General features: G+C 48.8%; 1 protein-coding gene across 2 annotated transcripts in view; it reads left to right on the top strand.

The window, feature by feature from the left end:
* The window catches only part of TPR (translocated promoter region, nuclear basket protein), a 133,083-nt gene that overhangs the window by 25,543 nt on the left and 81,244 nt on the right, over nucleotides 1-26,296 (top strand). For both annotated transcript variants that reach the window (XM_040334377.1, XM_040334378.1), the window contains exons 11-16: nucleotides 226-392; nucleotides 9,910-10,062; nucleotides 17,559-17,675; nucleotides 19,497-19,700; nucleotides 22,784-22,959; nucleotides 25,723-25,870. In XM_040334377.1, the coding sequence (XP_040190311.1) occupies nucleotides 226-392; nucleotides 9,910-10,062; nucleotides 17,559-17,675; nucleotides 19,497-19,700; nucleotides 22,784-22,959; nucleotides 25,723-25,870 (965 nt within the window). The remainder of the gene's footprint in view (nucleotides 1-225; nucleotides 393-9,909; nucleotides 10,063-17,558; nucleotides 17,676-19,496; nucleotides 19,701-22,783; nucleotides 22,960-25,722; nucleotides 25,871-26,296) is intronic.

A 26,296-nucleotide genomic window follows, 5' to 3' on the forward strand; every position in this document is an offset into this window, starting at 1 on the left:
TCGTGACATGATGGATGCGACAGTTGGAAGCTTGTCAATCAAAATAGGAACGCCCAGTCCCGAAGCGGCGGAGAAGATCGCTCTCTACAACGGTAAGTACTGCTTCGATTTTAAAACAACTAGCCGATTCCCCTTGACAAAATGAGCAGGAAGCTAAGGGTAACTTTTTTTTTTTTTTTTTTATGGGTGAACTCCCGCTTTAACAGTTTGTTTTTGTTTTTTTAGACAAAGAGGCAAATGCTGAAGATTTGGAGGAAATAAAGAATAAGCTGAAGCAGGCTACAGAGCAAATCAGTGACCTGAAGGAGAGGCTGAAGACTTCCACCAGCAACGTGGAGCAGTACAGGGAGGTGGTCCTCGGCCTGGAAGAGTCTTTGAACAAGGAGAAGCAGGTAATGTAATTCCAGCGCCACAGATCTGTTCTCACATGAACATCTACTCCAATAATTGTGACAATTGTAAGAATGGCGCTAATCCACACGCCAAAAACTTTACAATCTGAAATGGTGTGTGTTTAAACCAATTCAATATGTATTGTGTATAATGTGCTAGATATCGACTCTATGCAACATAATATAAAGTTGCTAAGATAAGGTCTCCATTCCGTGTCCTCCACCCCTCTCTACCAATCCCTCCACTGGTCTCCATTCCGTGTCCTCCACCCCTCTCTACCAATCCCTCCACTGGTCTCCATTCCGTGTCCTCCACCCCTCTCTACCAATCCCTCCACTGGTCTCCATTCAGTGTCCTCCACCCCTCTCTACCAATCCCTCCACTGGTCTCCATTCCGTGTCCTCCACCCCTCTCTACCAATCCCTCCACTGGTCTCCATTCAGTGTCCTCCACCCCTCTCTACCAATCCCTCCACTGGTCTCCATTCCGTGTCCTCCACCCCTCTCTACCAATCCCTCCACTGGTCTCCATTCCGTGTCCTCCACCCCTCTCTACCAATCCCTCCACTGGTCTCCATTCCGTGTCCTCCACCCCTCTCTACCAATCCCTCCACTGACCTCCATTCAGTGTCCTCCACCCCTCTCTACCAATCCCCTCCACTGACCTCCATTCAGTGTCCTCCACCCCTCTCTACCAATCCCTCCACTGACCTCCATTCAGTGTCCTCCACCCCTCTCTACCAATCCCTCCACTGACCTCCATTCAGTGTCCTCCACCCCTCTCTACCAATCCTCCACTGACCTCCATTCAGTGTCCTCCACCCCTCTCTACCAATCCCTCCACTGGTCTCCATTCAGTGTCCTCCACCCCTCTCTACCGATCCCTCCACTGATCTCCATTCAGTGTCCTCCACCCCTCTCTACCAATCCCCCCACTGGTCTCCATTCAGTGTCCTCCACCCCTCTCTACCGATCCCTCCACTGATCTCCATTCAGTGTCCTCCACCCCTCTCTACCAATCCCCCCCCACTGACCTCCATTCAGTGTCCTCCACCCCTCTCTACCAATCCCTCCACTGACCTCCATTCAGTGTCCTCCACCCCTCTCTACCAATCCCTCCACTGGTCTCCATTCAGTGTCCTCCACCCCTCTCTACCAATCCCTCCACTGGCCTCCATTCAGTGTCCTCCACCCCTCCCTGCCAATTCCTCCACTGACCTCCATTCAGTGTCCTCCACCCCTCTCTACCAATCCCTCCACTGACCTCCATTCAGTGTCCTCCACCCCTCTCTACCAATCCCTCCACTGACCTCCATTCAGTGTCCTCCACCCCTCTCTACCAATCCCTCCACTGACCTCCATTCAGTGTCCTCCACCCCTCTCTACCAATCCCTCCACTGACCTCCACTCAGTGTCCTCCACCCCTCTCTACCAATCCCTCCACTGGTCTCCATTCAGTGTCTTCCACCCCTCTCTACCAATCCCTCCACTGACCTCCATTCAGTGTCCTCCACCTCTCTCTACCAATCCCTCCACTGGTCTCCATTCAGTGTCCTCCATCCCTCTCTACCAATCCCTCCACTGACCTCCATTCAGTGTCCTCCACCCCTCTCTACCAATCCCTCCACTGACCTCCATTCAGTGTCCTCCACCCCTCTCTACCAATCCCTCCACTGACCTCCATTCAGTGTCCTCCACCCCTCTCTACCAATCCCCCCACTGGTCTCCATTCCGTGTCCTCCACCCCTCTTTACCAATCCCTCCACTGACCTCCATTCAGTGTCCTGCACCCCTCTCTACCAATCCCTCCACTGACCTCCATTCAGTGTCCTGCACCCCTCTCTACCAATCCCTCCACTGGTCTCCATTCAGTGTCCTACACCTCTCTCTACCAATCCCTCCACTGGTCTCCATTCAGTGTCCTCCACCGCTCTCTACCGATCCCTCCACTGGTCTCCATTCCGTGTCCTCCACCCCTCTCTACCAATCCCTCCACTGGTCTCCATTCCGTGTCCTCCACCCCTCTCTACCAATCCCTCCACTGGTCTCCATTCCGTGTCCTCCACCCCTCTCTACCAATCCCTCCACTGACCTCCATTCAGTGTCCTCCACCCCTCTCTACCAATCCCCTCCACTGACCTCCATTCAGTGTCCTCCACCCCTCTCTACCAATCCCTCCACTGACCTCCATTCAGTGTCCTCCACCCCTCTCTACCAATCCCTCCACTGACCTCCATTCAGTGTCCTCCACCCCTCTCTACCAATCCCTCCACTGATCTCCATTCAGTGTCCTCCACCCCTCTCTACCGATCCCTCCACTGATCTCCATTCAGTGTCCTCCACCCCTCTCTACCGATCCCCCCACTGGTCTCCATTCAGTGTCCTCCACCCCTCTCTACCGATCCCTCCACTGATCTCCATTCAGTGTCCTCCACCCCTCTCTACCAATCCCTCCACTGGTCTCCATTCCGTGTCCTCCACCCCTCTCTACCAATCCCTCCACTGGTCTCCATTCAGTGTCCTCCACCCCTCTCTACCAATCCCTCCACTGGTCTCCATTCCGTGTCCTCCACCCCTCTCTACCAATCCCTCCACTGGTCTCTTCCCGCTGCCTGTAAGAACAATCAAGCGGCTGAACCGCGCTGTGATTGTTCTTACAGTACAGGGAATCGCTGGCTGTGAAAGATATCTGGATGATGCCTGCAGCTGCACCCGTCATTCGGATATTGCCACTCCGTCAATGACATCATATGACGTCCTTGGGCTGGAAGTGGTTAATATATAAATCCTGTATAAGGGGAATAATATATAAATCTGTACAAGAGGAATAATATATATCAATTTACATTGGAAGAATAATCTGTATAATTTTAATATATAAATCTGTATAAGAAAAATATGTAAATCCTGTATAAGAATATATAAATCTATATAAGAATGTAAATCCTGTATAATATTTGAGTGGAGTTCGGCCTTGGTTACATTTATTTATTTTTTTTGTATCCTGAGCATTTACTGTTTTGCCCCGGGGAATGGTTTTGTTGGCGTTCTTCTTCTCACCGCTCTTTATTCCTCGGTTACATACCGTATTTATCGGGGGATATACCGCGCACCCCTAAAGTTGCCCCGAATTCCTGTGGAAAAACGTTTTTTCTCTTTCGTTCATAGACGGACACAGCATCCTTTGACCTTCGGGTTATGTTCTTCCTACCAGGAGATTTTAGGCAGAATTTCCACAGCACTCAAGGTGTTAAAACTTTCCCTCATGCCGCTCCTCCCAGGGGGCGTGGCTCCCCCAGGCATAACCCACACCCTGCTCCAGCAGCTTCAGTTTGTTTCTGCCTAACCGTCAGGAGAGTCAGGCTCTCTCTGGAGTCCTGGACTCTGGAGTTTTTTCTTGCAAATTTTTTTGCATTTTGCGAGTTTTTTCTCGCTTTTTTATTTTATTTTTATTTTGAATCCTGCGATTCTTCTATCAACAGCCGACTGGGTGACAGGCTGGGTCCTCGACCCTTGTAGTCCCCCCAGGTTCGGCCTTCGAGCGTGTGCCGGCCCTCAGCTCCGCTTTGGGACGTCCACGACGGGCCCCGTTGCTCCAGGGGCGGCCGGGGAACTTCGGTTCTAGGGCACACATATGACCGGTCTTTATGGCTTTGTCACAGTGTGTCTGGCCGACAGCCATGCCGTTCGCGGACGTTGGTTCTGTCTGGGATACCTCCAGCCGGGTAGTCGCAGGACAGGTAAGTAGTGGCCCCTTACTCAGGTAAGTGGTCTGGCTGGAATGTTTTCCCTTGGGAGGTCGACTGAGGGTTTTCCCCTGCTTTCCTCTCTCCCTTATTCCTCTCCCTCTTTCCCCCTTTGGGTGACGGCTGTGCAGGGGTTTTTTTCCCTGGGGCTCATATTTTTTATATTTTTTTTTTTTTTTTTCACTCGGGTATGGCTGGGGCTGTTCTGTGTCACTGCAGGGGACTGTGGTGGACATTCTGGGCATTTTTGTGTGTGCTGTGTGCTGTTTTGGTGTACTGTCATTTTTGGGTACACTGTCTTTTTAAAACTGCGCAACGGCGGCCATTTTGCCGGAGCCGCGCTTGTATTATTCGGCGGCCATTTTCTTGTGGCCGGCGCCGTTTTCAGCACTAGTTCGGCCTCTAGTGGCCGTTTCGGCGGGGAAAAAATACCGCGAATCATCTGAGGGGACAGACGCAGCGCTGCAGCTTCTCCTCAGCACACACTTGTCCTTCACAGACCGCGCTGTACCAGGGGGGTGGTGAGTCTCAGGGGGCCCCAGACTGTGCTCTAGCGGCCGGGAGGTGACCTGTGGGGGACTTTTTTCCTGCCATTGGCAGTGGGGGTGACACGGCAGCTGCAATATGGAGCCTGAATCAGGCCCCTCATTCCTCACAATGCCGGAATTAACCCTAAGCGCCCCTCCCCCTGCCACATCTGTTGAATCGGTGTCGGCTGTCCTGGAGTCTTTTCTCACCAGGTTTGAAGCTGCCAGTGCTCGGTTGGGGGGTAAAAAGCGCCCCCCCCCGGAGGCTGTTTCTGGGGATATCTCTGACGCAGAATCTGATAACGCTGTTGCTGCTTCTGGTTCTGTCATGTCAGAGGATGCGGGCTTAACCCACATGGACAGCGAGGATGACTCTGCTGCGGAGTCTGCTGACAAGGAATTTGTTGGAGCTCTTATTACTGCGGTGCGTGAGACTCTTCATTTAGAGGATGTGGCGGAGACACCAGCGGTGTCAGTCCCTTTTGGATTCCGCAAACCACCGCGTACCGCTAAGGTATTCCCCTGTGTTCCTTATTTGGACAATTTGTTGTATAAGGAATGGGCTACACCGCAAAAGGCTTTTACTGTTCCTAAAAGCTTTGCTACCCGTTACCCCCTGGAGGAGGACTTTTTAAAAAAGTGGGTCACTCCTCCGTCGGTGGACCCTCCTGTGTCCAGACTGAGTAAGGCTACTACGTTGCCTGTGGAGGGGGCTCCTGCTTTCAAGGACCCCGCTGATAGGAGAGTGGAGGCCGTGGCCCGCTCCCTGTTCTCGGTGGTGGGTTCGGTGGTAAGGCCGGCTCTGGCCGGAGCCCTGGTAGCTCAGACGCTGACTGAAAGGGCGAAGCTCCTGCTGCAGGATCTGGAGGTCCAGGGTGCTTCCGAGTCCTCTAGGGACCTGGCTGAGCAGTTGATTCAGGGTCAGAAGTTTCTCTGTGAGGCGGCTATGGATTCGATTCCTTTGCTTTCCAGGGCTTCTGTCTACGCAGTGGTTCTGCGCCGCCTTATATGGCTGAAGTGCTGGTCGGCTGACCAGTCCTCAAAAAAGGCCTTGGTGGATTTGCCCTTTAAGGGCGGACGGCTCTTTGGGGCATCCCTGGATGACATCATTAAGGATGCCACTGGAGGTAAGAGCAACTTGCTCCCTCAGTCGGGGAAGGGTAAGGAACCTCGCCGCAAGCAAGGTCCTACTTTTACTACCCCTAAGCGGTTTTTTCGTGCGCCCAGCGCGGCTGGAAAAGGTCCGCAAGGGGCAAAAGCCCCTGCTGCCGGGCGTAAGCGCCCCTGGTTTAACAAACCAAACAAGCCTGCGGACAAGCCTGCTTCCGCATGAAGGTCTGCCCCCGCCCGGGTCTCGGGTGGGGGGACGGCTTCACGACTTCGCGGATCGGTGGAACTCTCTTCTGACCGACCGTTGGGTTTGCGAGGTGGTCGCCTCGGGGTACAAGATAGAGTTCCTCTCTTGTCCCCCAAACAGATTTTTTCCATCCAACCTCCAGCTTCCTCAGGATCGGCGGCTAGCCCTATCCGGGGCTGTCCAGGATCTTCTGGACAGAGGGGTGGTTGTGCCGGTTCCCTCGCTGGAACGGTTTCGGGGGTTCTACTCCAATCTGTTCGTGGTTCCCAAGAAGGGAGGGGTTCGCCCTGTCCTGGACCTAAAGGCCCTCAACTCCTTTGTCAAGGTGCAGCGATTCAGGATGGAGTCGGTCCGTTCTATCATAGCGGCCCTCCACCAGGGGGACTTCATGGCGTCCTTGGACATCATGGACGCATACCTGCATGTCCCCGTTTGCACAAGCCACCAAAGATATCTGCGTTTTGCGACCGGGGAGGACCACTATCAATTCGTGGCCCTCCCGTTCGGGCTGGCGTCGGCACCACGGGTGTTCACCAAGGTGCTCGCCCCGATCCTGGCCTTGCTAAGGCAGCGAGGGATCGCTATCGTGGGATACCTGGACGACCTTCTCCTGAGAGCTTCTTCAAGCTCAGAGTTAGAGGAGGACGTGTCCATCACGTGTCGGACTCTGCAGGAGTTCGGCTGGCTTCTGAATCTCAAAAAATCAGTGTTGGTTCCGTCCCAGAGGCTGGAACACCTGGGGCTGGTTTTGGATTCGGGGGAGGCAAAAGTGTTCCTCCCATCGGAAAAACTGCGGACCCTGCAATCTGCAGTGAGACAGTTGTCGACCCAGAAGTGGTCGTCTCTTCGCTTCTGCATGCGGGTTCTGGGTCTGATGGTGGCCTCCTTCGAGGCGGTTCCGTATGCCCAATTCCACACCAGGGTACTACAGAAGGAGGTTCTGTCACGATGGGACAGGGTCCCATCTTCTCTGGATCGCCAGATTCGGTTGAGCCATCTGGCCAAGTCTTCCCTGGCATGGTGGCTGACGTCTCCGGTGCTTCGGTCCGGGAAGTCTTTTCTTCCGTGCCGCTGGACAGTGGTCACGACGGATGCCAGCCTCTTCGGCTGGGGGGGCGTCTGGGGCACCCAGTCAGCCCAGGGGCGCTGGACTCAGGAGGAGTCCCGCCTGCCGATCAATATCCTGGAGCTCCGAGCGATCAAGCTGTGCCTTGTCAGGTGGTCCCTGGAGCTGCAGAGCCGTCCTGTCAGGATCCAGTCCGACAACGCCACGGCCGTGGCGTACGTCAATCATCAGGGCGGCACAAGGAGCTCGGCCGCGGCGACGGAGGTCGCTCACATACTTCGGTGGGCCGAAAGGTCCGTTCCGGCCCTGTCAGCGGTATACATTCCGGGAGTTCTGAATTGGCAAGCCGACTTCCTAAGTCGCACGACTCTGGATCAAGGGGAGTGGTCTCTCCACCCGGAGGTTTTTCAGATCCTGTGCCAAAAATGGGGCACTCCAGACGTGGACCTTCTGGCGTCCCGTCTCAATCGGAAGGTACCACGGTTTGTGGCCAGGTCAAGGGACCCCTGGGCAGACGCGTCAGACGCGTTAGTGGCTCCCTGGGGTCAATATCACCTGATTTACGCCTTCCCTCCTCTAAGGCTCCTACCCCGCCTGCTGCGCAGGGTGGAAGCCGAAGGGATTCCAACGATCCTGATCGCCCCAGATTGGCCGCGTCGCTCTTGGTACGCGGACCTGGTACGTCTGGTGGCAGACGCCCCCTGGCGCCTCCCTCTGAGGGAAGATCTCCTGTCTCAGGGCCCGATCTTCCATCCTGCTTTACGGTCACTGGCTTTAACGGCGTGGCTGTTGAGAACCAGGTACTGAAGGACCGGGGCCTGTCGGGCCCGGTAATCTCTACCATGATACGTGCACGGAAGTCCACTTCTCGAAAAATGTATCATCGTACATGGAAAGCATACATCTCTATGTGTGAGGAGATGAAGTGGCACCCCCGTACTTACGTGGTGTCCCGGATCCTGCTGTTCCTACAGCGGGGAGTGGACCAGGCTCTTGCCTTGAGCACGATCAAGAGTCAGATTTCTGCTCTGGCTGTTTATTTTCAGCGTCCCGTGGCAGCGCACTCTTTGGTTCGCACGTTTGTGCAGGGGGTCCGGCATGTGGCCCCCCCGGTGCGCCCTCCGCTACCTTCTTGGGACTTGAACTTGGTCCTCTCGGCGCTTCAGCGTGCCCCCTTTGAGGACATTCGGGAGATCCCCTTGCTGACTTTGTCGCAGAAGGTGGTCTTTCTGGTAGCTATTACCTCTATCAGACGAGTGTCTGAACTGGCGGCCTTGTCTTGCAAGGCCCCCTACTTGGTCATCCATCAGGATAAGGCGGTGCTGCGCCCGCGACCTTCTTTTCTTCCGAAGGTCGTTTCGGCCTTTCACATTAACGAGGACATTGTTGTTCCATCATTATGTCCTCAGCCGAAGAACCCGAAGGAAGCCGTTTTACATTCTCTAGATGTGGTTCGGGCCCTTCGAGTTTACTTGTCGGCGACAGCTCCGTTCCGGAAGTCGGACTCGCTGTTCGTGTCTGTGTCCGGTCCCAGTAAGGGCCTGGCAGTCTCGTCGGCCACCATTTCCAGGTGGATCCGACAGGTTGTGCTTCAGGCCTACGCCCTGAAGGGGCGGGCGCCTCCCTTTCGGGTCACGGCGCATTCGACCAGGGCGATTGGAGCCTCCTGGGCTTTCCGACACCAAGCCTCTGTGTTACAGGTGTGTAAGGCTGCGACCTGGTCGTCGGTCCACACTTTCTCAAAGTTTTATAAGGTGGATGTGAGTGCATCTTCTGATGCCTCATTCGGCCGCAGGGTGTTACAGGCGGCAGTTTAAGGTTGGAGTTCCTCCGTTGAGTAACTCCGGTTTTGTTTGGGGTGTAACCTGTTGTTTGCTGTGTTATTTTTCCCACCCCTCGTTTTTTTGACACTGCTTGGGGACGTCCCGAAGGTCAAAGGATGCTGTGTCCGTCTATGAACGAAAGAGAAAAAAGGATTTTTGTACTCACCGTAAAATCCATTTCTCTGAGTTCATAGACGGACACAGCACCCACCCCTCCTTGGTTTGTACTGCTTGTTACGAACTGAAGCTGCTGGAGCAGGGTGTGGGTTATGCCTGGGGGAGCCACGCCCCCTGGGAGGAGCGGCATGAGGGAAAGTTTTAACACCTTGAGTGCTGTGGAAATTCTGCCTAAAATCTCCTGGTAGGAAGAACATAACCCGAAGGTCAAAGGATGCTGTGTCCGTCTATGAACTCAGAGAAATGGATTTTACGGTGAGTACAAAAATCCTTTTTTTGTACTTACAGTTTTGGTGTCTTGCGCGGCGGCGGCCTCGTCGGGTCCGGCGTCCGTCTGTGGCTTCGGGTGTCCTCTTCGTCGGGTCCGGCGTCCTTCTGCGGCGGCCTCCCCGCTCGTTTCCCGCGCCCAGTTTGAATACTGCGCCGACATATACAGAGCGCAGTACACTCGTGTATTGTCGGCAATGCTCGGATACTCTCGCGCTGACGTCCTGTACATCCAGGACGTCAGCGCGGGAGGAGCTGAGACTGCCCGACAATACACGAGTGTACTGCGCTCGGTATATGTCGGCGCAGTATTCAAACTCGGTGCCGGTATCGGCGTATACCGCGCACCCACGATTTTGCCCTGATTTTCAGGGCAAAAAAGTGCGCAGTATACGCCGATAAATACGGTAACTTTTTTTTTTTTCTATAGTCATGTGAAAGATCTTTTGAGATTTGGTTGCACCGTGTGTAGAGCAAAATCATCTTTGACGAGAATTAAATATTATGCAGCTGTTATACATTTTGTTTTAGATTTCGTACTTCTGTTTTAATAGGTGACTGATGAGACACGTACAACCATAGAAGCGCGCTTGAAAGAAGCCACAGAGTACCAGTCACAGCTTGAGAAGAAGCTGATGGAACTAGAGAAAGAAAAGCAAGAACTTCGAGATGAGAAACATAAATCTGTGGAGACCTTGGAGCAGCAGGTATGAGTCTTACCACTACCGGTCCTGGGGGGAGCGAGTTGCCGAGGGTGACAATGCCAGTGGCTGTAGGAAAACTCTGGAGCCGCGTTGTCACTCCTTATCAGGAATCGGGTGTGGGGGGAAATTTCAATAGAGGTTTTGAACCTCAAAGAAAGCCATGATAGTAATGAGCAATCTCTCTTCCTTTTTTTTTCTCTCGTTCTCTCTCGTTCTCTCTCTCTGTCTCTCTGTCTCTCTCTCTCTCTCTCTCTGTGTCTCTCTCTCTCTCTGTGTCTGTCTCTCTCTCTGTGTCTCTCTCTCTGTGTCTCTCTCTCTCTCTCTCTGTCTCTCTCTCTCTCTGTCTCTCTCTCTCTCTCTCTCTGTGTGTCTCTCTCTCTCTCTCTCTGTGTCTCTCTCTCTCTCTCTCTCTGTGTCTCTCTCTCTCTCTCTCTGTGTGTGTCTCTCTCTCTCTCTCTCTCTCTCTGTGTGTGTGTGTCTCTCTCTCTCTCTCTCTCTCTGTGTCTCTCTCTCTCTCTCTCTCTCTCTCTCTCTCTCTCTCTCTCTGTGTGTGTCTCTCTCTCTCTCTCTCTGTGTGTGTCTCTCTCTCTCTCTCTCTGTGTGTCTCTCTCTCTCTGTGTGTGTCTCTCTCTCTCTCTCTGTGTGTGTCTCTCTCTCTCTCTCTGTGTGTCTCTCTCTCTCTCTCTCTCTCTCTCTCTCTCTGTCTCTCTCTCTCTCTGTCTCTCTGTCTCTCTCTCTCTCTCTGTCTCTCTCTCTCTCTCTGTGTCTCTCTCTCTCTCTCTCTCTCTCTCTGTGTCTCTCTCTCTCTCTCTCTCTCTCTCTCTCTCTGTGTCTCTCTCTCTCTCTCTCTGTGTCTCTCTCTCTCTCTCTCTGTGTCTCTCTCTCTCTCTCTGTGTCTCTCTCTCTCTCTCTCTGTGTGTGTCTCTCTCTCTCTCTCTCTCTGTGTGTCTCTCTCTCTCTCTCTCTGTGTCTCTCTCTCTCTCTCTCTGTGTCTCTCTCTCTCTCTCTCTGTGTCTCTCTCTCTCTCTCTCTGTGTGTCTCTCTCTCTCAAATCAAATCAAATCAAATAAGCTTTATTGGCAGGACCAAATACATGTTAGCATTGCCAAAGCAAGGAAAAGGGGAAGGGGGTAATATAAAGGGGAAGGGGGGGGTAATATAAAGGGGAATGGACATAAGTCTGTGAAAGTCCTCAGGTTTTTCATGTCCCTCTCAGTCTGTGACACGCTGTCACATATTGGGCAGCTCTCTTCACCATTGGCTCCTCTTCTCCCAGTAGAATTTGGAGTTTCCTCTTCTCTTCTGTAGAATTGAAGTCCGGAATGAGAGCGGAGAGTCTCTGGAAGTGAGTGTCTCTCACTGATGAGTACTTGGTGCAATGTAACAGGAAGTGTTCCTCATCCTCCGGGACCCCCTGGTCACATTGCTGGCACAGTCTCCTCTCCCTGGGCTTGTAGGTCTGTCTGTATTTCCAGGCTGTGGGCGCTCAGTCTGTACAGGCTCATTGTCTGTCTCTCTTTGGGGTCTTGTAGCACCTCCAGGTACGGGGCCAGTTTGTAGTCTCTCTGCAGTGACTGGTAAATTGTTAGTTTTTTGGAGTTTGTTATTTCGTGTCTCCATTCTCCAACATGTTTTTCTTTGGAGTTATAAGTTATGATTTTTATTTGAGATTTTGTCAGGCCGAATTGTTGAGAGTTTTGGGGAGACAAGGTGTTGATAAGTTGTTGCAGGCCACACGGCTTGGACTGGTTCTTACTGTCCAGTAAGGCTTTATGGTGGTAGGAGTTGGGACTGCTGTTTTGTAGGTGGTCCCAGTATGATAGCGCCCTCTTCTGTACTGCGAGGAGTAAGGGAAATCTGCCCAGCTCGGACCGGCAAGCACTGTTGGAGGTGCTCCGATGGACTTGGAGGATGTGCTTGCAAAATTCCAGATGGAATATTTCTGTTGGGCTGGGGTCCCATTTGGATTGGTCTGGGTAGGTGACAGGACCCCAAACTTCGCTGCCATAAAGAAGAATTGGGGTGATGACGCTATCAAATATTCTGAGCCAGACTCTCACGGGTGGTTTTAGGTGGTACAGCCGTCTCCTGATGGCATAGTAGGCTCTGCATGCCTTGTCTTTTAGTGCCTCTATGGCTGGCTTGAAGCTTCCTGATTGGGTAATGTCTAGGCCGAGGGATGTGTAGCTGTTAGTTTCATCCACAGTGCAGTTGTTTATTGTGAAGGAAGGGCTCTTTGTTTGATTTGTATTTTTCTTTTGGAACACCATGGTTTTTGTTTTGCCCGAGTTGATTGGTAGTGCCCATGTGGCGCTGTATTTCTCCAGAACTTCCAGGCTGTCTTGTAGGCCTTTCTCTGTTGGTGACAGAAGTAGGTCATCTGCATACAATAGGAACTTCACCTCGGTGTCATGTAGAGTCAGTCCTGGTGCTGGGGAGGATTCTAGAGCTGCCACCAGTTCATTGATGTAGATGTTAAAGAGGGTTGGACTTAGGCTGCAGCCCTGTCTGACTCCTCGGGCCTGTCGGAAGTGTTCAGTTCTTTTCCCATTCACCTTTACGCTGCAGCTGTTCTCAGTGTATGAACTCTTGATGACGTCGTATGTTTTCCCTCCTATTCCGCTCTCCAATAGTTTGAGGAACAGGCCTGGATGCCACACTGAATCAAATGCCTTCTTAAAGTCCACAAAGCAGGCGAATATCTTCCCATGTTTTGTATGGTGGACATGGTTCTTGATGAGGCTGTGCAGGGTGTAGATGTGGTCTGTAGTGCGATGGTTTGGCATGAACCCCGCCTGACTTCTGCTGAGGACATTGTGTTGTGTCAGGAAGTTGAGGATCCGTTTGTTGAGGATACTGTTGAATAGTTTCCCTAGTGTGCTGCTGACACATATCCCCCTGTAGTTGGATGGATCATACTGGTCTCCACTTTTATGGATGGGTGTTATGAGGCCTTGGTTCCATACTGTAGGGTAGTAACCAGCACTCAGGACCAGATTGAACAGTTTACACATTGCAGCGTGTACCTCTGGGGAGCCGTGTTTAATCATCTCTGGCAGGATTCCATCCATCCCACTGGATTTTTTGGTTTGCAGGTTTTGGATTTTCTCCCCAATTTCTTGTGGTGTAATCGGTACATCTAGGGGGTTCTGGAAGTCCTTAATTTTTTCCTCCATGTCATTTAGTCTTTTGATGATGTCTTTTTGTTCTACAGTTAGAGCCTCCTCTGGAATATTTTTGTAGAGGTCCTTAAAGTAGTTGAGCCAGATGTCGCCATTTTGGATGTGGAGGTTGTTTTTCCTGGGTGCTGAGCCAATATTCTTCCATGTTTCCCAGAAAGAATTTTCCTGGAGTGCCTCTTCCAGCTGTTGCAGGTTTTTGGAGATGAGGTCTTGCTTTTTCTTTTTGAGGGTTTGTTTGTACTTTTTCTGTAGGGTGCTATGGGCTATCCTTAGGTCAGCGTTGTCAGGGTCTCTGTGTTTGTTATTGGAGACGGTCCGTAAGGTGTTCCTTAATGCTTTGCATTCTTTGTCGAACCATTTATTGGATTGTTTGTTGGATGGTTTCTTGTAGTTGGTTTTTCTCAGCTGGGCAGTTTCTGCAATGGTGTGTAGTATTTTATGGAAGTCCTTTGCTGCCTGGTTCACACCTGGTGGGCTTATCTCATAGGTGGTGTTTTGGAAGTTTTCAAGCTGTTTTTTAATGTCGGGTCTGTCGGTTACCTCTCTGTATTTTGTGGTAGACTGTTTGGACCATTTAAATGATGGTGGCAGGTTGCGGAGAGACGCCCGGTGGAGTTTTGGTGATGGTTTGCTAGAAGATTTGATGTATAGCAGTAGTTGGTTGTGGTCTGATAGGTGTGTTTGTGGGGTGACTGTAAAACCATTGATGAGTGTGGGGTTCATATCTGTGATGGCATAGTCTACCACACTGCTGCCTACATGGGAGCTAAATGTGTACCTTCCTAGAGAGTCTCCCTTGGTACGGCCCAGACTGCGACACACATTCAGCAATTTTCTTCCGTTTTTGTTGGTTGTACTGTCATAGCTGTTTCTTTGATTCTGTATGGACTCCTGGTCGTAATTTGCATGGCCCAGTATGTATGTGTTGCCATCAGAACTTGTATAGTCCTTTTCCCTTCCTGTCCTGGCATTGAGGTCTCCGCAGATTAGCACTTGTCCCAGGGATTGGAAGTGGATGACCTCATTTTGTAGGATCTCATAGGTGTCTGGTCTGAAATATGGAGACTCTGCTGGGGCAATGTATGCTGCACACAGGTAGATGTCAGACTGGGAGGTGAGGATGGAGCTGCTTATTCTTAGCCAGATGTGGCTCTCTCCTTTTTTGATTGCATTGATGTTCCCATGTAGCTCCTCCTTGTACCAGACTAGTATTCCTCCTGAACATCGGCCCTGTTTGATGTTTTTATCTTTCTGTGCGGGGACAGAGAATTCCCTATAGCCAGTAGGTACTGATGGTTCATCCTGTGCCCTGGTCCATGTTTCCAGGAGGATTTGTATGTCCGTCTCATATAGTCTTTGCTTGAAATCTGGATCATTTACTTTGGATCCGAAGGCTGAAGCGTTTAGACCCTGAATGTTCCAGCTACTGATTACTAATGATGTCATTTTTTAATTATATATTTATATACCTTGTAATGGGTGAATTTCTTGGGACCAACCGGTTTATAGGTGGTTGTCATTGTCTTGTCTTTTTTGCTTTTTTAGCTCAGTCACATCATTGCATAATGTGCTGAGGAGGGTTAGTATCTCCTCCTCCTTTTCTCTGCTCTGTTGTGGTCTTGATATCCATCTTGAGGTGGGTGGTTTCCATTCTTGCCATCTTCGTGGTCCAGTTCTTTGGCTGGGTGTATTGTTGTTGTATTGTATTAGTGGTGAGGTTTGGGGTCTTGCAGTTGTAATTCTGTCTGTCTGAGAATGGTTTGTGCCATGTTCAGGGTTGTGAGTTCTCTCAAGAACAATGTCTTTGAATTCTCTTGCCAGGTGACTGACCCCTTGTTTGTTCAGATGTTTGCTGTCATAGAGGTGTTGGGGCGTTATAGAATGGTGTTCTGCCAGGTGAATGGAAGGCTTTGACCTGCTTTTGTCTGCCAGCTCTGCATTGATTTGTTCCATTATGTTGTTTGGCATGTCCCTCCTTGGAAGAAGGGAGGACAGAATTACTTTGGACTGTGGAAATTTTTGTTGGGCAGTCTCTGTTAGTTGCAATAATTTGTCCACAATGACTTGCGGTTGTTCCTGGATGTTGTTTGTGCCCGTGTGTATGATGATATGTTTGGGGTTAGTGAAATATGGATTGTTGATGACTCCTGTTGCCTGTTCAATTGTGAAACAGTGAATTTTGGAGACTCTTGTTCCTGGGAAGAGCCGTTTAGTGTTGAGGTATTTCCCGTTTGAGTCTATTATTAAGACAATTTCAGGATTTTGTTGCCTGTTCTTGTGGTTTGATGGTTTGTTTGGGGTTTCTGGATTTTTGCAGTTGTCTTGGCTGTTGCTGGGCTTAGTAATATTAATTTTAGGAGGTTGATGGGTCTCACCCGTCTGTTGTTTGTTGATGGGCACTTTGTCTGGACAGACCATCCTTTTTAGTTCCGTTTCCTGATTGTTGGGTATCATTTGTGATTTTAGTATATTTATCTCTTCTCTCAACTCGCTGTTATCTTGCTGTAGTTGTTGCATTGTAGATCGTATTTCTAGTAGGGCAGACTTGTGTTCAGACTTGAGTGTATTCAGCTCTTCCCTCAGATGGTCATTTGCATTTCCATTGTCACCCAACTGTCTTTGGAGCTGCTCCTTGGACTGTACAAAATCTCTTTCTAGGTGAGATAAGCAATCTCTGAGCATGTTGGGTGAGGGGACATCAGGCATGTCCATGGACAATGTCTTTGCTGCCATCTGCTTCTCATCATTTTTGTCTGAAGTTTTTAAATCCTTGGCTTGATCTTTCATTAGGGGGAAGGCATGCTCAAACTCCTCTAGTTGTTCCTCGATGCCTTGTGCCATGATGGTGCCATTGTGATAAATGTTTAGGGTGAGTACAACACAATTGTCTTCCTCATCCCTGACCTTGATCTGTCTGCCCATGCAGATACCTCCCTTTGTAATATTCTTGTAATATTTACAGAAAGCTGTATGCCAGGCTTCAGTATTCTCAGTATGGAATAACAAATCCGTTTTCTTTCTGCCATTTTCAGTATTGGAGAAATCAGCAAACAGAGTCTCTGGATTTTGCTTAAGTTGTTCTTTTTTCATGGCTTTCTTTACTTGTTTGTTCTTTTCTCCCTCTGAGTAAACAATCTCTAAGACCTCAGACCCCCTGCTGGCTTTAGCTGTAATGGAGTCTGTGTCTGGCATATATGCTGTCTGCTGTTCCATTTTTAAGTGTAGAAGTTTGCTAAATGATATTTTCTATAGGTTTCTGTGTTTGCTGTTATAGCTGGATTGTCCTACCTTGTTTCTGTTTGCTTGAGTCCTTCAGCCCTGGATGCTCTCTCATGCTGGATACTAGTCTGCTAGATGGTCTTGTTGTTTTGCATTTTTTGTCCTTATTCTCCTCTTTTCGTTGAGTTATTTCTCCTTGTTCATCTTTTTCTTGTGTGTAGTCTCAATTTTCCTGGTTTTGTCCTTCAATTTTGCCCATTACAAGGTATAAAGTGATGAAGTTTCAGGAGCTCATTCTTAGTGCTGCTGCTGCTGCGCTCTCTCTCTCTCTCTCTCTCTCTCGTTCTCTCTCTCTCTCTCGTTCTCTCTCTCTCTCTCTCTCGTTCTCTCTCTCTCTCTCGTTCTCTCTCTCTCTCTCGTTCTCTCGTTCTCTCTCTCTCTCTCTCTCTCTCTCTCTCTCTCTCTCTCTCTCTCTCTCGTTCTCTCTCTCTCGTTCTCTCGTTCTCTCTCTCTCTCTCTCTCTCTCTCTCTCTCTCTCTCTCTCTCTCTGTCTCTCTCTCTCGTTCTCTCTCTCTCTCTCTCGTTCTCTCGTTCTCTCTCTCTCGTTCTCTCTCTCTCGTTCTCTCTCTCGCTCTCTCTCTCTCGTTCTCTCTCTCTCTCTCTCGCTCTCTCTCTCTCTCTCGTTCTCTCTCTCTCGTTCTCTCTCTCTCTCTCTCGTTCTCTCGTTCTCTCTCTCTCTCTCGTTCTCTCTCGTTCTCTCTCTCTCTCTCGTTCTCTCTCTCTCTCTCGTTCTCTCTCTCTCTCTCGTTCTCTCGTTCTCTCTCTCTCTCTCGTTCTCTCTCGTTCTCTCTCTCTCGTTCTCTCTCTCTCTCGTTCTCTCTCTCTCTCGTTCTCTCTCTCTCTCGTTCTCTCTCTCTCGTTCTCTCTCTCTCGTTCTCTCTCTCTCTCGCTCGCTCGTGTTCTCTCACCAATGGCCAGAACAGCAGAAGGCAGTTAACCCTGCTTGTTTATACACATTATCAGATCTAGGTGTAAGTTATCAGATCTATAGTGTTGTGTCTGTTTCTCTGCTGTTACAACTTGTTCTTTTTCCCTCAGTTATCGCAGCTGAAACAGAGTCTCTCCAGTTTGCAAGCGGAAGTCCAGTCTGCTCTTCAGAGGGCGGCAACTGCTGCAAATAACGAACAGAAAGCCAAACAGGACTGTCAGGAGCAAGTGAGTTTAAAAAAAGAAAAAAAAAAAGATCTTAACATTTTGATGGGGAAAGGACTTGGTTTCATCTTGGTGGGAATTCCTCTGATTTAGACCCGGAGAAGTGTGTGAGTTGTGCAGATTGTGGACAGATGTTTATAATTTCTCCTCTTTGCTGTTCTTGGGAAGTGAGATAAATTCGTGTTCGCAACACCATTTTTTAGTTTTTTTTGTTTTATATATTCAAAGGAGGTACAGGTGACACAATACATCTCTTCCACTGACCATATACATAATTCAATTCTCCTTGTTTTTCCATTGAACTTACATATTCATATAGTCAGAGATGAAAGAAAAAAAAAGTCACCAACAGTCAATCATCTACAAACTATAGGACTATATATATATATATATATATATAGACAAAGTAAACAGATATGCAATACCTTTATTGGAACCAAGCTCTGGAGTACTAGCCCCGGCCCGCCTCCATAAAAACTTGAGAAAAAGAAATGGCTGCACATCCAGAGTTTCCAAACGTGCCTTTTATTGCAGACGGTCAAAATACACCAGGGACATCGGGTGTCGCATAGACGCGTTTCAGTCAACTGATCTGTGCTTAATCAGTAATGATTAAGCACAGATGTGTGAAACGTGTCTACATGACTAACACCTGATGTCCCTGGTGTATTTTGACCTTCTGCAATGAAAGGCACTTTTGGAAACTTTGGATGTGCAGCCATTTCTTTATTTTCTTGTCTCCATACCATTGCAGGGTGGAAGCGTCACTTTGTCCAGAACTCTTAAAGAGACCTTCTTCTTTATTATTTTTTTCTCAAATTACATTGAGCCCTGGTTCACACTGGGTACGATTTGGTACGATTTGAGATGCGATTTCACATGTCAAATGGCATCTCAAATCGGCGGCAATTGTCGGCAATGGCACCGTCCTAATCGATGCGACGCCGCATCTGTGGCGCTGCACCGATTTCAAAAAGTAGTTCCTGTACTACTTTTTGCGATTTTGGGCCGCGATTTACATTAAACCCTGCACAGATGTCTCTTAAATCGCGGCCGAAACCGCGATTTTTGAATTCGCAGCAGTGTGAACCTAGCCTGAATTGTATTTTTACTTTTTATTATTGCATTTTAGTGTTGATGAGATCCGAGGTCTTTTTGGCTCTAGTTCTTATAGTGTAAGAGGTCCTGTCATGCTTTTTTTTTCTTTCTATTGCAATGGATGTTTATATTCCTTGTAATAGAAATAAAAGTGACACAATTTTTTATTTATTTTTTTAAAGAACAGTGTAAACCTAAAAGATAAAATAAGATTTTTTTTTTAACGCGCACGCTTTCGTGAGCAGCACCCGCATATGAAAACTGGGTTTAAACCACACATGAGGTATCGCCGAGATCGTTGGAGCGAGAGCAATAATTCTAGCCCTAGACCTCCTCTGTAACTCAAAACATGCAACCTGTAGATTTTTTTTTTTATTCTCTAGGGTTATATATACAATTCAGTGGGGATTGACGGTAATTGTTCAAAATGTGAGGGCGCTAAATTTTGATGGATGAAAGTGCCCCGGGACTGAACTGGTTAAAGTTTGCAACCAATCCAGCCAATGGGATCTGAGCAAAGTATGTGAACCAAAATTGCCGATCTCCCAGTTTCCGTTGTGATCTCCCAGTTTCCATTGTGATTGGTTGTACAGGGAGGGTTGACTTTAATTATTACTTTATAAGCGATGCCACCCTGCCTGAGAAATCGCACATACTGTTTTGTGTCCACATTGCACTCAATGCGATTTGCATCCTTTTTTTTTTTTTTTTTTATTTTTTTTACAGGCAAAGATCGCTTCAGAATCGCAGAACAAGTATGAGCGGGAATTAATGCTTCATGCCGCTGACGTTGAAGCTCTTCAGGCTGCCAAGCAACAGTTAAGCGGCACCGCCGCCACCCGTCAGAAATCAGAAGAGGCGGCCCAGAAAGCCCAGTCCCAGCTGCGGGAGTGCAAAGCTTCCTGGGAGGAAAGAGAGCGAATACTGAAGGTAATAATATAATGCAGTGAAATTCATTGACATGATCTTCTTCTCCTCCTCCTCCTCCCTCCCTCCCTCCCTCCCTCCCTCCCTCCCTCCCTCCCTCCCTCCCTCCCTTCCTTCCTTCCTTCCTTCCTTCCTTCCTTCCTTCCTTCCTTCCTTCCTTCCTTCCTTCCTTCCCTCCTCCCTCCTCCTCCCTCCTCCCTCCTCATCCCTCCTCCCTCCTCATCCCTCCTCCCTCCTCATCCCTCCTCCCTCCTCATCCCTCCTCCCTCCTCATCCCTCCTCCCTCCTCATCCCTCCTCCCTCTTCTTCTCCTTCTTCCTCCTTCCCAGCAGCCTGCGGGGGCGTGCCCGCAGGTCGGGCGGACTCGATGTCTGCCGGTGACCCGCGATCGCCTAGTACAGAGGCAGAATGGGGATCTGCCAGTGTAAACAAAGTCGATCCCCGTTCTGACAGGGGACACGTCGGATCTTCTGCTCACAGTAATGGGGATTAAGGATGAGCGCCGGCGTGTTCGCGTACACTCCACGTGCAGAGCCCGCCAGGAAGTCGGGAAAGCGCTGCGCCAATCACAGGCAACGAGACATTTCCTGATCTCTGCAGCCGCGCATCGGGACAATGTCTCACTGCCTGTGATTAGCGCAGTGCCGACTTCCTGGTGAGCTCTGCACTTGGAGTGTGTGCGAAAACGCCGGCGCTCATCCTTAATCGGGAACAGTGATCTCTGTCATGTCCCAGTGAGGCCCCCCCCCTACAGTTAAAACACACGTAACCCCTATTGTTAACCCCTTACTTGCCAGTGTCCTTTTTACATAGATCAGTTCATTTTCATAGCACTGATCACTGAAATGTCAACGGTCCAAAAAGTGTCATTTGGGGTCAGATTGGTCCGCCGCAATGTCGCAGTCCCGCTAAAAAAAAAACGCAGATCGCCGCCATTACTAGTAAAAACAAAGTTCCTAAATCTATCGCATAGTTTGTAGATGTGGTACATTTTGCGCAAAACCAATATACGCCTACTGCGATATTTAAAAACAAAATGTAGAATACGTATCTGCCTAAACGGGTACTTTTTTTTTTCCTTCAAAGTTGTCACTTTTTGTTTATCGTGCACAAAAATAAAAATCGCAGAGGTGATCAAATACCAACAAAAGAAATCTCTATTTGTGGGGTGGGGGGGGGGGGAAATGCCTCAATTTTGTTTGTGTGCCACATCGCACGGCCGCGCAGTTGGCAGTTAAAGCGGAGGTTCACCCTAATTGACATGTATATCTGACCAGCTTCCTTATATTCGTAACAAATACAGTCCGTAATTTTTTTTATTTTTTTTATCCTTTACGTACCTTGTAATCCGTGTTTTCAAAGTACTTCTCCCCGCGGGAGTAGGCGTTTCTATGCCTAGGGGATTGTCATCTGGGAGGTCAGCCAGATGATTGACAGCTGTTCCCCCCCCGGCGGTTAAGGCCCCGCTCCCCGTATTGCGTAGGCGCGCACGAGTTACGGGGTTTCCGAAAGAAGCCGAACATGCAGAGATGTGAGTCGGCTCTATACGGCGCCTGCGCTCTGCATGTTCGGCTTTTTGCGGAAACGCAGTGACTCGTGCGCGCCTACGAAATACGGGGGCGGGGCATTATGCGCCGGGGGGAACATCCGTCAATCATCTGGCCGACCTCCCAGATGACATCCCCCCTAGGCATAGAAACGCCTACTCCCGCGGGGAGAAGCAGATTGAAAAGATTGATTACAAGGTACGTGCGGCATAAAAAAAAAAAAAAAAAATTGCGGACTTTGCTTCTTACTATAAGGAAGTTGGTCAGATGTAAATATATTGGGGTGAACCTCTGCTTTAAAGCGACGCAGTGCCGTATCACAAAAAAAATGGCCTAGTCATTAAGGGGAAAAATCTATCGGGGCTGAAGTGGTTAAAGGGCAGCCATGAATACCAGGTTTATTTCCCTCATATGACGTCCTCGGGATATTGAGCCGCTGGGCACCCCCGGGGGAGCGCATCGCGGCGATCGTTGTTGCAGGCTGTCAGTCAGACACCCCGCAACACCGATCTAGGTAGAGTCTCTTACCACGTGATCAGCCGTGTCCAATCACTGCTGATCACAATGTAAACAGGAAAAGACAGTAATCGGCTTTCTCTTTCGTTCATAGACGGACACAGCCTCCTTTGACCTTAGGGTTATGCTTCTTCCTACCAGGATCTCCTGGTAGGAAGAAGCATAACCCTAAGGTCAATGAAGGCTGTGTCCGTCTATGAACTCAGAGAAATGGATTTTACGGTGAGTACAAAAATCCTTTTTTTCCTCGCTCGCGTCTGTCAGCCGATCGGCTGCTCCTCTGACAGGGTGGGTTTGTGCTGATCGATTTATCAGCACAGCCCCCCCCCCGACCACCAGGGATGACACTAGACCACCAGGGATGAAAATCAAAACACAGGTATGCCACCCTAGACCACCAGGGATGACAATGACACAAACAATGGATGCCAATCAGAGCCGGCAATGGATGCCAATCAGTGCCCACAATCGGCATCACTGATTGGCAGGCATTGTTTGGCACTGATTGGCATCCATTGGTACAACACATATGATAGTGCCACCTATCTATGCCCATCCGTGCTGCATATTAGTGCCCATCATCAGTGCCCATCAATGCCACCACATCAGTGCCACCTCATCGGTGCCCGTCAGTGAAGAAGAAAACGTACCTATTTACAATGTTTTATAACAGAAACAGAAAAAAAAACTTAAATTTTCGGTCATTTCTTTTGCAGAAAATAAAAATCGCAGAGGTAATCAAATACCACCAAAAGAAAGCTCTATTTGTGGGGAAAAAATGATAAAAATTTAGTTTGGATGCTGTGTAGCACGACCGCGCAATTGTCATTCAAAGTGCAACAGCGCTGAAAGCTGAAAATTGGTCTGGGCGGAAAGGTGTATAAGTGCCCCCCGGTATGGAAGTGGTTAAACATCAGATTGGCATTGCGACGGTGATGGAGGGGAAGGATTTCTTTAGTTGTATCTACATCTCTGCATCAATTTTTATTTTTCCTTTTCATGGTATTCCGTTTTATTTTCTAGGATGAGACCTCCAAGAATCGCTCCCGCTGTGAGGACCTGGAGAAGCAGAACAGACTGTTACATGACCAGATTGAGGCTCTCAGCAGGAAGATGATGGCCTCTGTTCAGGAAGGAGCTCTCAATGTGTCTCTGAGTGAGGAAGGGAAGTCTGAAGAACAAGTCATGGAGATTCTCAGGTAACGGCGAAACACGATGTGTGTAAAAAAAAATTCACCACTTCCAGACCGCCCGCCGCCGTTATACGTCGGTGCTTTGATGCCAAATACCGTTGTTGTTCCAGCAGATAAAAAAAAAAAGTTATCGGCAGGCGGTCCTCATTCGGATAAAAGTGGTCTCTGTAGCGGATTCGCCCCTTCGTTACGGTCGTCTCCGCCACATACCGGTGCTGTGTGATATTGATATCATCACTTGAGTATTAACCACTTAAGACCCGGACCTTTAGGCAGCTAAAGGACCCGGCCAGGTTTTGCCATTCGGCACTGCGTCGCTTTAACAGACAATTGCGCGGTCGTGCGACGTGGCTCCCAAACAAAATTGGCGTCCTTTGTCCCCCACAAATAGAGATTTTTTTTGGTGGTATTTGATCACCTCTGCGGTTTTTATTTTTTGCGCTATAAACAAGCATAGAGCGACAATTTAAAAAAAAAAATAATATTTTTTACTTTTTGCTATAATAAATATCCCCCAAAATATATAAAAAAACCTTTTTTTTCCCTCAGTTTATTCCGATACGTATTCTTCTACATATTTTTTTCGTAAATTTTTTTTTGCAATAAGTGTTTGGTTTGCGCAAAAGTTATAGCGTTTACAAAATAGGGGGTAGTTTTATTATATTTTTTTTTACTAGTAATGGCGGCGATCAGCAATATTTTTATTTTTTTCGGTACTGCGACATTATGGCGGACACATTGGACACTTGACACATTTTTGGGACCATTATCATTTTTATAGCGATCAGTGCTATAAAAATGCATTGATTACTATAAAAATGCCACTGGCAGGGAAGGGGTTAATCATGTTCCCTGGGTGTGTTCTAACTGTAGGGGGGGTGGACTCACTAGGGGAAATGACTGATCACTGTTTATACATTGTATGTACAGAAGATCAGCATTTCCCCCCCTCACAGGACCAGAAGCTGTGTGTTTTTATACACACAGCTCCCAATCCTCGCTCTGTAACAAGCGATCGTGTGTGCCCGGCGGTGATTGCAACCACCAGGCATGCGCGTGGGAATCAGGAGCGGGCGTGCCCCTGGTGGTCGCTTCGAGAGCCGACGTAGAGCTACGGGCTCGCGCGCAGGAGAGCCGACCTGCCGCTGTGGCACTGTGGCGGCTGTTTGGCATGTAGTTTAAAGGCGTTGTAAAGGTAAAAAAAAATGTTCCCTAAATATCTTCCTTTCCCTCAGTGCCGTCCTCCTTCACTCACCTCAGTGCCGTCCTCCTTCACTTACCTCAGTGCAGTCCTCCCTCACTCACCTCATCCTTCCATTTTGCTTTTAAATGTCCTTATTTCTTCTGAGAAATCCTCACTTCCTGTTCTTCTGTCTGTAACTCCACACAGTAATGCAAGGTTGATTGGGGGAGGGGGCGAGCAGGATAGTCGGGACGCTTTCTACTTTGCAGATAAAGGAGCTGTGTGTTAGAGGGTGTCCTGACACTTCTGCTCGCCCCCTCCAGAGGCTTTCTCCACACCAGGGAGAAAGCCTCACATTACTGTGTGGAGTTAGACAGAAGAACAGGAGGTGAGGTAAGTGAAGGAGGACTGCACTGAGGGAAGTGAGGTAAGTGAAGGAGGACTGCACTGAGGTAAAGGAAGATATATAAGGAATTTTTTTATTTATTTACCTTTACAACCACTTAAGGACCGCCTCCTGCACATATACGTCGGCAGAATAGCACAGCTGGGCACATGTACGTACAGGTACGTCCTGTACATGTACCCAGCCGTGGGTCGCGGGCACCTGCGACCCGGTCCGAAGCTGCGGGACCCGATCGCCGCTGGGGTCCCGCGATCGTTCCCCGGCGCAGAAGAACGGGGAGAGCCGTATGTAAACACACCTTCCCCGTGCTTCACTGTGGCAGGTGCATCGATCGTGTCATCCCTTTTTATAGGGGGACACAATCGATGACGTCACTCCTACAGCCACACCCCCCTACAGTTGTAAACACACACTAGGTGAACACTAACTCCTTCAGCGCCCCCTTGTGGTTAACTCCCAAACTGCAACTGTCATTTCCACAGTGAACCATGCATTTTAAGTGAATTTTTTGCTGTGAAAATGACAATGGTCCCAAAAATGTGTCAAAATTGTCCGAAGTGTCCGCCATAATGTCGCAGTCACGAAAAAAATCGCTGATCGCCGCCATTAGTAAAAAAAAAAATCATAAAAATGCAATAAAACTATCCCCTATTTTGTAAACACTATAAATTTTGCGCAAACCAACCGATAAACGATTATTGCGATTTTGTTTTTACCAAAAATAGGTAGAAGAATACGTATCGGCCTAAACTGAGGAATTTTTTTTTTTATATATATATATTTTTGGGGGATATTTATTAAAGCAAAAAGTAAAAAATATTGATTTTTTTTTTTTCCAAAAATTGTTGCTCTATTTTTGTTTATAGTGCAAAAAATAAAAAATGCAGAGGTGATCAAATGCCACCAAAAAAAGCTCTATTTGTGGGGAAAAAAAGGACGCCAATTTTGTTTGGGAGCCACGTCGCACGACCGCGCAATTGTCAGTTAAAGCGACGCAGTGCCGAATCGCAAAGAGGGGGCACGGTCCCTGCATTTTGGTCCGGGGCTTAAGTGGTTAAAATAATCCCAGAGCCGTCATCCACATACAGTAATAGAAGGGCGCATGTAAATCGCACAGCGTCTGTTTTAGTATCACTGTCATGTCATGTTAATGTGTACGAATCTCAATTTTCCATTCCAGATTTGTAAGACGTGAGAAGGAAATCGCGGAAGCGAGGTTTGATGTTGCGCAGGTTGAAAGTCTTCGCTATCGCCAGCGTCTAGAGCATATGGAGAAGGAGATGAATGAGCTGCAGGACAGCCTGAATGCCGAGCGGGAAAAGGTTCAGGTTAGTGAATGTCAATGTTTCTTTACAATAAAGCTTTGTGCTGTTGAATATTCCTTGAAGAACTCAGGACGTGCATTGCCGCTCTGCGTTTTCTGCTGGTAACTTTATTGGCAAATGAAGAAAAAACATAAAAATGTAATTGCTTGCATTGTGTACAATCCACAGCTTGTGGCAGGTGATGTGGCAAGTGACGCGCTAAATAAAGGTACACTTCTGCGCTCTCAGCTGCTGCTACTCACTCTGGTCTCCCAAAATGGCTGAAATGGTTAAATATTATTGTTTTTTGAGCTTTGGGAGGGTCTTATGATTCTTAACTAAACGCTTATAGATGCAAACGCGGTTAAACGCGGCTGCAATCGCGGCAAAAATGGGCGTTTCTAAACGCCGGTTTCAGCCTTTAAAAACGTGCGTTCAGCAGAGTTTGCA

The sequence above is a fragment of the Rana temporaria genome (genome assembly GCF_905171775.1).
Source record: "Rana temporaria chromosome 7 unlocalized genomic scaffold, aRanTem1.1 chr7e, whole genome shotgun sequence".
Lineage (NCBI taxonomy): Eukaryota > Metazoa > Chordata > Amphibia > Anura > Ranidae > Rana > Rana temporaria.